We start from the raw sequence: 12,608 nt of genomic DNA, 5'->3' as shown, positions 1-12,608 counted from the left end.
AATTTTTTTCTTGTTACCTTTTTTTTTTTTTTTAAGAAAAGCTTTACTGAGGTGTGATTCATACACCATATAGTACAGCCATTTAAACTTTACATTCAGTAGCTTTTAGTGTATCGACAGAGTTGTGTGACTATCACCATGATCTAATTTTAGGACATTTTCATAACCTCATAAAGAAGCATTAACCATCTCTTCCCATTCTCACTCCCTATCCCCCCACCCAGCTATAGAAATACCTGTTTGTTTGTTGTTTTTTTTAATGTTTGGGAATATACAACTTCGTTGTTTGTTTTAAATCAGATTATAAAGCAAACCAAAGTCTACTGCAGACTATATATATTAAAATTTATTGGTAATGTAGGGACATATTTTCTTTCCTGTACATATTTTCAGAGGCCCTTAAACATTTGTTAGACAGACTACAAGTTTAATCTGTAGAGGAAATAAATAAACCTAAATAGGCTGGGTTAAGAATTGTTTTTGTGATTATTCAGAACAGTAAGAAGTCCCTCTAGTCCTTCTTGGCATGTTTTATGTTACAGAAATCAACAGTTTTGTTTTTCCTGATCAGTTCTAGTATATAATTTTATTTCCTGAGCTTTGTTTAAAAAATACAATTATAAAACACATGTACCTAAAATAGTATTTTGAACCTGCTGGATTTTAATCAGGAATGACGTGATTTGGCTTACGTTTTAGAATAAGTCTTCTGGGAACTGTGTTAAAAATGAAGTTCTAGAGGAGGGCACTGGTGTCAGGGAGACCAGGTAGGAAACTCTTGCAGTTATTGAGAGAAGATGGTTGTTTGGAAGGTGCAAGCAGTGGAGATGGGGGAAATAGGCTTGGATCCTGGATCTGTTGTGAAGGAGCAGTTAGCAGGGTAGGAATAGAGTCTGAGAGAAAGAAAAGAATCAAGACTAAGGGTAATTTCACAGATTTTGATTTAAGCAATTGATAGTTGGAGTAGATTGCTTGTCTTAAGAAATTTAAAATTCTGCTATGGTCAAATTTTTCAGCATTTCTTTTTGTTTTTTGTTTTTTGTTTTAGGGTTTTGTTTAAAAGATCCTGTAGTTCTGTATTTTCTTCTAGTATTTTTTTGTATTTTTTTTACATCCACTTTTTTTAAAAAATACCTATTTGCAATTTACTTTTGTGTATGATAGGAGATTATCTAAATTTCTTCGCCCCACCACTACCCCATGTGTAACCATATAGCCAATAGTCCCAATCCAGAACATGTATTTCCTACTTTTCCCTCTGATTTCAAAGATTTCATTTTATCATCTACTACATTTTCATGTATACATACATCTGTTTTAGACCCTGTATTCAGTTCTGTTAGCCTATTTGTAAGTCATTACCACATTGTTTTAATTCCTATGGCTTTGTAACGTATCTTTATTCTACTCTTCTTTTACTTTTTCAAAGTTGTCTTGGCCGATCTTTTACATGTTGAATCAGGTAGTAGAGTTTCATGGAAAATTTATTAATTTCTGATTGAATTCACTTCCTATGGATTAATATTAGAAAAGTTAACACATAATAAGGATTCTTTCCATATAAGAACATTTATTTCTCTCTATTAAGGTCTTGTTTTATGTCCTTTATGTAACCTTCCTCAAGACCCTGAACATTTCTAATTTGATTGATTCTCAGACATTCATAGTTATTATTGCTGTTGTGAATGGATTTTTTCCTTTTACTTTGTGAATTTGTTGATGATATAGAGGGAAGCTGTTATTTTATGTTGCTCTTGTATTTGGCCATATTGCTGAACTGTCTTATTATTTTACTAATTTGTTGATTTTCTAGTGGTTTTTTCCTCATCTGTTACTTCTATATCTTACTGGATTGGCTTACACCTTCAGGATATATAGAATATTAGAGGTGAGAGTAGGAATCACTTCTTTTAAAAGCCACTGTGAGATCAATTTTTTGTCTTTTTTTAAAAAATCGTATTGTGTTTCTTTGTGCATGAGATGCAAGAGTATTCTCATATACTTTTAATGGAAGTATAAATGAATACAGCGCTTTATACAAGGGGGGACCCAAAAGACCCTGGAATTTATAAAAAATTGTGTATTATTATTAGGTGTTTACACTTCAGTTGCCTTCAGAATGTTTCCATTTGAGGCAGTACACCCATTGAGATCTTTTTTCCACTGCTCAAAACAGTTCTTGAACTCATCAATTTTGATGCCTTTTAGTGCTTCTTCCATTTTTTGTTTCACCTCCTCCTTATCAGCAAAACATATCCCTTTGAGGGCCTTTTTCATCCAGGGAAACATAAAAAGTCACTCAGCAAAATCTGGTGAGTAGGGAGAATGGAGCATGTGGGTCATACCATTTGGTCAAAGAGTGCTGAATGCTCAGTGCCATGTGGGCAGCTATACTTGTAAATCACTCATCATGAAATGAGCAAACACATTGAAAGAGTCTTAGAAAAAATTCACTGAAGCTGAACACAGCCTCTTACAACAATACCAGCTCGTGCACTGATACAGATGTTTTCCTAGAACACACACTTAGTGAGGGAGACCTGTACTACAAGGGGCCTGCTCTCCAGAAGATAATTCTAGGTTTTTTGCCCCTCGCCCCATATATTATATATACAGGGTAGGGCAAAAGTAAGTGTACAGTTCATATAGAAAAATAATACAATAAATAATAGGATAAACTCTGTGTTTTGTGTACTCACAATTATAAACCTACTTTTTGTTCTACTTTTTGTTACATATATATAATTTTGTAGCCTGTATATAAAAAGCCTTATGAGTGTTTCATATCCTTTGACCTAGTAACCTCACTTCTAGGATGCTGTACCTTGAAGGTAATAAGGAAAAATATTTTTGTTCAAGTTGCTCATTATTTATATTGTTTATATGTTACTGGTAATAAGTGTTTTGAAATAACCTAAATGGCTAATACTAGGGTAATATTTTTGTAAATAATGGTGTCTATATAGGATGGAATATTGTGCAAACATTTTATCATCCTAAAATAATTTGTAATAACTTGGAAGTACTTATTAAATAACTAAAAAAAGAACAGAAACGGAATTGTTTACATAGTAGAATTGTGTCATTATAAAAATGCACAGAACAAAAATTAGAAACAAATACACAAAATGATGATAGTGGTAATATATGGGTCATTTATTTGCTCCCTCATACTTTTCTATGGTAAGCGTGCATTGTTGTTAAAACTATAAGAAAAAAACTTAAAGAGTGTGTGTGTGTGTGTGTGTGTGTGTGTGTGTGTGAATACAGTATATATATATGTGTGTGTGTATATATATATATATAACTGTAATACTAAGCTATATTTACCATCTTCAAATAGGTGGAAAGGGAGAAATCTTAGCCTATTATTCCATTACCAAGTGATAGGTTTGTCATTTTTAAAAAAAGTGTAGTTTGTAATGCTCTTCAAGTTATTGTGAAATGTGGGTTAACACATGTTGTAGGATAAATCTGATATCTGAGAAAAAAGAAATACAGTGGTTTCGGTGGCAAGTTGTGGTTTGTACTTTCGGTGTGTGCTCCTAAATGATCTGAATTCCAGATCATGAAGCAGGAGAGGATTGTGATTGTGGTTAGGTGTCCACTTATCTCTTTCTTACTATCTTGTCACCCATGTAACATACCTCCTGAAAGCTAGAAATCATCTAGTAGTCCTGTGATCTATTATTGTAGGCATACTTTTGGAATAAAACTCCTGTGTTTATGTGCATTTTAGATTACTATTCACTTTACTTAAACATTCATTGAGTAGTACTTCCAGTGTGCTAGGAACTTTAGTAGCCAAAGGACATAAAACCACACAGAGGTCCTCTGTCCTGAGCAGCTTTTCTTAGAAATAATTTGTGATTAATATTGTGATGGAATAAGATGGTATCTGATTAGAGAAACCAGAATTATTCAGATTCTAACTTGGTCAGCCCCTGAGGTCTCATAGAGCTAAGTGTATTGAAATTCAAGGCAGGGTAATACTTCATTGGCTTCAGTATAGGCCCCCTGCCTCAGTATCCAGAGGACTAGGTTATTTAAGTAATTATATATGCTTTCTCTTCTTCTACACTTAAATACAAGTCTCAAATCTGACTACTGTGTTGAGGCAAAAGACCACTCCAACTAGTGCTAAAGGAAAATGTACAGGAAACAAAAGAGTTCCTCTCAAATACCCATCTAGCTTTTCTTGAGTACCTAGCAATCTCATATGCCACCTACCAACCTATTGCCCCCCATTACCCTTGGCCTAGTTTCTATACTTGAAGAAAGAGAAGGGAATAAAAAAGATGTCTTGGTTGCTCCAAACAGCCTTGTAGTGTTTTTGTTTAAACCTCTGGCAGCATGGAAGAAAGAGGCTATGTTACCAAGAAGTTCATGTTATTTGTAAAATTATGTTTTAAAAGTTTCAGTGTGGTAACAGGTTAGAAGCCAGAGTTTCAAAGGAGCATTAATAAATAACTTTTTCTACAGATATTTCAATAGGAAAAGTGTTGTATAACTATAAATACATAGCTTGTTTCTATAATGATTTATCTTCTCCATTATCACCAGCACTATTACTGGCACAGATTCTTAAATATTTTTTAACATCTTTAGCATCAATTATTACTTGGTAAATTAAACACAAAGTCATTTCAACAAACCAACTGTTTCTCCTATGTAATAGCTTTTTCCTGTTTAGTTTTTATTTTAGTTTTTACTCTCCTGACTGAATTATAACTAGTAGTGGTATCCCTAATACAAATGTAATCATCTAGTTAAAAGGTCATATTATATCCAGTTCATCCTATTAAAAAAAATTACACTTTAGGAAAAATTCCTATAATCATAATTTTAGCTCAACGCAGTGACAGCATCCATTACCACACGGGCCAATCATTTATTTACAAATCTCTTTTTAAAAATATTTATTTATTTTTAGAGCGAAGGAAGGGGAGGGAGAAAAAGAGGGAGAGAAACATCCATTGGTTCCCTCATGCACGCCTCCAAACGGGGGACTAGGCCTACAACCTAGGCATGTGCACTGACTGGGAATCGAACCAGTGACCTTTTGGTTTTTGGAACAACACCCAACCCACTGAACCACACCAGTAAGGGCCGCTCATAAGTCTTAATGTACCCAAGCAATACACTCTTAGGAATGGAAGATAAAAGGAGGTGTATGTAGCTCCTCAAACACAACAATACAAGATCTAGTGGGAAAGACAACATAAATAAGCATTTGCAGTATGAATTCACCATACTGTTTGTCCATAGGAAAATACGAAAGAGATAACGTGACTTAGAGAAATTTTTACAGAAAGTCTTCCCAAAGGGAATGACACATGCACTGAGTTCTGTAAGGTGAGTTGGCTTTTGTCAGACCAAAGATGGACATTTGGGATGAGAGAATGTACTAGCTTTCAGCTATGTTACTCAAAGGCCCAGAGACAGTTAAGCATAGAACATTAGAGACTGTTGTTCAGTGTGGCTGGTGTTGAATGGGAATGGAGGAGGAGTGCCAAGAGATGAAGCTATGAAAGTAAGCAAGAGCTAGATTGCGAAGATCTTTATGCTAAGAAGTGTTGGCCTGTGAATTCATTGAGGGCCCACAGATTTGGGGAGAACCAGTTTGTATCTGTAATTTGTAGAATGCAAAGGGCAAAACTGGTACAATGGTGATAAGGACCTGCACTAATATATAGTCAATAGGAATGGAGAAAATGAACAACTTTGAGGTATTTGGAGAAGGTAAATTCAACAACGTCTGCTGATCAACGTAAGTGATATATATGGTGAAAAGAGCATTTGGAGTTAGCTAGAACTGGGATCAAATCCCAGCTCTGTCACTTAACTTTTTTGTGACCTTGGGTGTTTGTGTACATCTCAGAACCTCAGTTTTCTCAACTTAAAATTGGACAGCCATAGGGATGTGAGGAGTTAATAAAATAATATCTGTCAGACATTATTTTAGTGAAGTAAATATAACATGATAGTGTTGTGGTGGATGAAGGGGAGTCAGGAAAGATGTCCAGGTTTTCTATTTGGACCGTGAGAAAGAAGTAGTTTCAGAGAGTGAGATAGCCTGTTGATTCCTAGACAGATTACCTGTGAAAAATCTGGGTAGAAATGTTCCCTGGTAGATGACAAGGAGTATGTGACACTCAAGAGAGGTATTCGAGCAGAAGGTACAGATTTACAAGACAGCAGTTTACATACAAATAGTAGTAATAAAAGTTATGCAAGTGGATGAGCTCACCCAAGGCGGGAGTTAGAATAAGGGAAGTCAGAACCTGAGGAGTAGTTTGTGTGGGTGTGGTTAGAGAAGTAGGAAGAACACCCATGGTGAGTAGTATCCAAAGTATGAGGAGGAGAGTATTTCAGGAAGAGATTGAGATTAACAGCTCCAGGTGCTCCGGAGAGGTGACTAAGATCAGAGAGATGGATGTATTTGGGTTTACTAACAAAGAACTGTTAGTTCTCTGATGATTTTTAGGAGAGTGATGATTTGGATACCTAACTACAGTAGTTTGAGGAGAGAATGGGAAATGAATAAGGGTAACCAGTGTAGACAAATCTTTTAAGAATGTGACTTAAATATAGGTTATAATGTTGATAAGAGCTAACAGAGAAGAAGGGATGTCTGAGAATATAGGGAGTTGGTCAGTTACCAAGAAGGAGAGAATGGTCAATGGTGTCAAGTGCTGCAGAGCAATCCTGTAATGCTCATTGAGAAAATGAATTGGATCTGGCCATTATGAAGAAGTCTGTGAACCAGGAGTGAATTCTTTGAGGTGAAGTCCATTGAATGCCAGACTTCAGTCAATGGGAAATGATTGAAAGTTACTGCACATGGAAGTGATATGATCAGAACCGTATTTAAACATTTTTTTCTGGCAGCGGTTTGAAGGATGAGGTAGGTAGCATGAATCTTAGGCAGGCTGGTGGAGGCACAAAGTAACAAGGACTTGGACCAGGGTGATGGTCCTGACCAGAGAAAATTAAGATGGAGGCAAGATCTACTATGCTATTGTGTACCTTTTAACTTGGATATAATTAATGAGTAAAGGAGAAGTAAGCTAAAATTCGACTTTTTAAGGTTTTGAGTGTGAGTAAGGAGAGTGGTAGTAACATTTACCAAAACATAAACACTAGTAGAAGCAAGATTTGAAGATGAACTCATGTTTAAGCTTTCATTTATTAAGCTTATGTTATTGAATGGTTACTAGAGGTTGGTCGCTGTTCCACATGCAGGAGATCCAACAGTGGACATAACAGGCAACATAACATCCCTGTTCCCGTAGCATTCAACACTCAGAAGTGAGGTGAAGATGAAAAAAATAATAGAAGATAATTTAAGGCAAGTAAGACAGAACTTGGTCATGATACACAAATGGACTAAGGGGAACAATTTTAGGTGATGTGGTCAGGAATTGGCATTTCTAAAGAGGAGAGATTTGAACTGAGACCAGAATATTACTAAAAAGTCATCTCTGCAAAGATCTGGGTGCAGAGGCATCCCCACCCAGACTGGAGAGCATATGCAGAGGCCCTGTGAAGGGAGTGAGCTTGATATGTTTGAGTGCCAGAATAAAAGCCCAGTGCGCCAGCAGTGTAGTGGGCAAGGGAAAGACTAACATATGATGAGGTCTGAGAGGTTGGTAGAATTTAACGTGATTGAGTGGGGCCTTGGAGGCCTTGGTAAAGAGGTTGGTGGTAGCAGTGGAAATAAAAGAAAAGTAGTGTTGAGGTATGTTGAACTCTCTGGGGCATCTAGGTGAAGCAATCAAGAGGGCTGTCAGGCTTAGATACATAAATTTGAATATGATTTGTTTAGTATTATTCATTGAAATAATTTCCCAAGTTGTCCAGGTATTGAACAAATAAATGCTCATAGGATGGAGGCTCAAGGAAATGGTCAAAGGATCTGAGGGGAATGAATAGCCAGGGATCCCTAGCAGTTTTTTGACATAATGAAAGGTATCTTAGATATCATTGCAACTTGAAAAGGAATGACCAAGTATTGTGTGAACAGTGGCTGGAAAGTTTTATAGCCAGAAATATCTTATATCTTCAGGAGATATAAAAAATACTTGCCAAGTTAAAATACCTGCGACTCCATAGGGATGAAGCCACTGTGTATAGTGGTAGGTTCAGATAGAATTCCCGTTTCCAGCAATGCATTTTTGCAGTAAACAGGGAGCATAGGTATCACTGTGCTTCTAGACACACAAGTAGTTTGAATTGTTTGCTTAGCCTTGGTCATCCCTAAGGAATCTGGTTTTACTCGATATGTAAAAGTTAACGTGCTCAAAAGCTACAACAAGGTATAATAATTATACTTTTATGTATTGCTTTATGATTTACAAAGCTTTTACCCATTAGGAATGAACTTGATCTTCAATCTTCATGAGCAACTCTTTAAAGTAGATAGGGGACAAGAATGTTAGGGAGGGATGTCAGCATTGTCAGAGTTGAGGAAACAGGATCTCCAGGTACAGTCACCAAAGGGGACATGAATTTATAACTTCTGGCTTTACTTGTATTGCTTTACCCATCACACCATGTTAATTCAAAGGTAAACAAAAATTTAAACTATAGTAGAAGAACCAAAACGTGTATCCTTACTAAGACAGTGACAAAATACATATTTTTTTATTTGTATTGTAGTTAATCACTGCTACCAAAGGTTTCAAGTGTTGTGAATACTCACAGGAGGGTGAGATTGACTTTTGGCTGGCAGAGTGAGAGGGTTAATTTTGTTTAGAAAATGTGTGCTGTTTTCTTACTTGCTAAAATTTGTCTTGGTTGCATTACATGGTTAAAGTACTATATATACAGCTTTAAAATTAACCCTTTTATTTTATACCTAGTACTCACATGTTTATTTCTGCTAATGATAGCTAACATGTAATGAACAATTCTGTGCCAGGCACTGTAATAAGGTGTTTGTAAAAATTAACATTTTTAATTCTTGTATCAACTGTCTGAGGTGGGAGCATTCCTTTATAACTAGGTGTTTTCTTTTCTGTCCATTTATATACTTTCTATTTCCACAGCTGATGGGGAGAAAGTAGACTGTGTTGAAAAAAAGGGTAATTGTAAGGCAAACTCATGTGCACATAAGGATCTGTATAAGCAATGTAAAAAGCTATATTTTGTCATGTTATATATTATTTATCATATTTTTCCTTAAGTGAAGAAGCCAAGTTGATAGATGTGCTAACCTGAGAGGTGAAGTCTAAGCTATGTAAAATGAGTGAACAAAGTAATAATATCCTAATGTCTGTTTTATGATTATAGTAACAATATGTAATAAACATGGGTGGTTTTGCATTTTAAAAAGCTACTTAACTTCATGTGTGTAATAAAAAAAAACTCATCAATGAAGAAATGTTTGCCTAATTTGAAGTATTCAGGAATGAGAAGTGCTCATAAAACTTAATCTTTTTAGTTACTTTTCATTCATTTTCTTGGAGTGAATGAAATATGTTGCCTACTGTAGAAATGGTAATAATAATGCTTTGTATTTATATAGCATCTTTCATCTCAGGATCTCAAAGTGCTTTTCAAATAATGTTTCATGAATCCTCACAGCACTTCAGTGAGGTAGGTAGGTGGCAAATATTATCATCTTCGTTTTACAGATGGAGCAATTAAGCTACAAGATGGTTAAATGATTTATGTATATAGACACACCAATGAGATATAGAAGCAGCCAGAGCTCCTAAAGTAAAAATAATTATATTTTAGGAGGATTGGCATAGTCTAAATCATTAACCCCTTTGCTTTTGTACTTTACATAGATTATGTATTAAAATAAATATGGTTGGCTTTATAATGTTGACATTGAAATTATTGTTTTCCTTTCTTGAGGAGTAGAAAACATTATAATACTCTTTTTCTCCCTGTTTTTAGGTCAGCAGCAAGGACAAGATGGCGTCAAAGTCCAACAAGCTACAATAGCTCCTGTAACTGTAGCAGTTGGAGGCATTGCTAATGCTACGATAGGTGCTGTTAGTCCTGACCAACTCACACAAGTGCATTTGCAGCAAGGCCAGCAAGCTTCTGATCAAGAGGTACAGCCTGGCAAGAGGCTTCGAAGAGTTGCCTGTTCCTGTCCTAACTGTAGGGAAGGAGAAGGAAGGTAAATGCTCTATTGCCAACTCTGTCTCTCTGGAAGGTATAAAATAGTTAAAATCAAGCCATTGGTTGGGTTCTAGGATCATTAGAACATCACTTCCTTTTAGACAAGAAGTTGAGATACAGTTGTTATGAAGGGGATTAAATTGATCTGTTCTAGGAATGGTTCTCCACCTTGTACCTTATACTTTTTTCCAGTTGTTTACTTTTTTCCTTTAACATGCAAAAATTTAAACTTTATTAACATAAAACTCACATACCATACAATTCAGTCATTTTAAAGTGTACATTTTGATAGTTTTTAATATATTCACGGAGTTGTATGTCTATCGCCACAATTAATTTTGGCACATTTTTGTGACCCCCCCAAAAGAAACCCCATATTCTTAACCATCACCCCCTCATTCCCAATTCTCCCAGCTCTAGGCAATCATTGAAACTATTTCTGTTTTTATAGATTTTTCTATTCTAAACATTCACATAATGGAATCATATAATATGTGGCCTTTTGTGACTGATTTTATTCACACAGCATAATGTTTTAAAACTTTTTCCTGTATTGTAACATTCATTAGCACTTTAATCTTTTTAAAGAACAACAGTATTCTGTTGTATCTCTATACAATATTTTTCTTATCCATTCATCAGTTGATGGACAGCTATAAACATTCTTACACAACTTTTTGTGAAGTTGTATGTTTTCATTTCTCATAGGTATATACCTAGGAATGGAATTACTGGTTCACATGGTGACTCTAGGTCTATTTGAGAAACTGCCAGAATGTTTTCCAACATGACTGTGTTATTTTACATTCCCACCAACAGTGTATGAGGGGTCTAATTTCTCCACATTATTGCCAACATTTGTTATAATACGACTTTTTGATTATCTCTATCCTAGTGGGTATAAAGTAGTATCTCAATATATGTAAGTATTGATTTGTATTTCCCTGATGACTAATGACATAGCGTATGTTTTCACGTGCTTGGTGGCAATTGGTATATCTTTTTAGAGAAATATTTATTAACATCTTTTGTCCATTTTCTTTCTTTTTATTATTGAGTTGTAATGGTTCTTTATTCTGGTACTGTTCCCTTTTGATACATGATTTGCAAATATTTTCTCCCAGTCCATGAGTTGTCCTTTCACTTCCTCGATAATGTGCTTTGAAACGCTTAAGTTTTTATTTTGATAAAGTAGAGTTTTCTTTGGTTACTCTTGTTTTTGGTGTTGTATCTAACAATTCATTACCAAATCTGAGGTTATGAAGATTCCTAGTTTTCTTGTGAAAGTTTGGTAGCTTTTGTTCTTACATTTAGGTCTTTGATCAATTTGGGGTTAATTTTTTTTTATATGGTATGAGGTAAGGATTCATGCAACACCATTGTTGAAAAGATTATCCTTTCCCCATGTACTGAATGATTATGGCTTTTTTTTGTCAAAAAGCAATTGACCATAGACACACCAATTTACTTCTGGACTATCAGTTCTATTTCATTGATTTATATATCCATTTCTATGCCAATACCGCACTGTGTTGATTAGTTTGGCTTTGTAGTAATTTGAAATTTGGAAATATGAGTCCTCTGACCTTGTTACTCGTTTTCAGTATTTTTTTTGCCTCTATAGGGACACTCACAATATGTGAATTTTAGAATCAGCTTGCCAGTTTTTATAAAAAAGGCAGATGGGATTCTGATAGGGGTAGCATTGAATCTTTAGATCAATGTTGCCAACTTAAGAGTATTAAGTCTTCTGATCCAAATAACATGTTATGTGTTTTTGTGTTTCTTTAGATCTTCTCTAATTTCTTTCAACATTGTTCTGTAGTTTTCAGACTATATATTTTGCACTTTTTTGTTAAACTTACTCCTAAATATTTTATTCTTGTTGATGCTATTATAAATGGAACTGTTTTCTTAATCGTTCATTGCAAATGTATAACAATGCTATTCATTTTTGTAGATTGATCTTGAATCCTGCAAGCTTTCTGAACTCTTTCATTAGTTCTGATAATTTTTTAGGGGATTTCTTAGGGTTTTCTATAGGTAATATCATGTCATCTGCAAATAGAGATAGTTTTATTTTGTCCTTTCTGTTCTTGATGACTTTTGTTTCTTTTTCATGCCTATGGTAATTGTTCTTCCCAGAACCTACAGAACAGTGTTGAAACAAAGTGGTAAAAGTGGACATCATTGTTTTGTTCTTGATACTAGGGGAAAAACATCCAGTCTTTTACCATTAAGTATGATATTAGCTCTGGGTTTTTCATATATGCCCTAAATTAAGAAAGTACACTATTTCTACTGTATTGAGTGTTTTTTATCTTGAAAGAGTGTTGGATTATGTCAGAAGTTTTTCTGCATCTGTGAAGCTGCTTAGGGAGTTTCTGTGTCAATATGGTATAATACATTAATTGGTTGTGAGATGTTAAAGTACCTTTACATTCATATAATTAACTGCAACTTGGTTT

The 12,608-nt window shown here is 34.9% G+C and overlaps 1 protein-coding gene across 1 annotated transcript in view; it reads left to right on the top strand.

Annotated features, from left to right (window-relative positions):
* SP4 (Sp4 transcription factor) overlaps positions 1-12,608 on the top strand; it is a 70,038-nt gene that overhangs the window by 31,907 nt on the left and 25,523 nt on the right. The window contains exon 4 of the mRNA XM_054564428.1: positions 9,910-10,138. Coding sequence (XP_054420403.1) covers positions 9,910-10,138 — 229 coding nt within the window. The remainder of the gene's footprint in view (positions 1-9,909; positions 10,139-12,608) is intronic.

The sequence above is a fragment of the Pteronotus mesoamericanus genome, unplaced genomic scaffold, assembly GCF_021234165.1.
Source record: "Pteronotus mesoamericanus isolate MK-2021 breed Mesoamerican mustached bat unplaced genomic scaffold, CSHL_Meso_final scaffold_85, whole genome shotgun sequence".
Lineage (NCBI taxonomy): Eukaryota > Metazoa > Chordata > Mammalia > Chiroptera > Mormoopidae > Pteronotus > Pteronotus mesoamericanus.
Note: the sequence above shows the minus strand (reverse complement) of the source record. Positions and strands in the feature narration are given on the sequence as shown.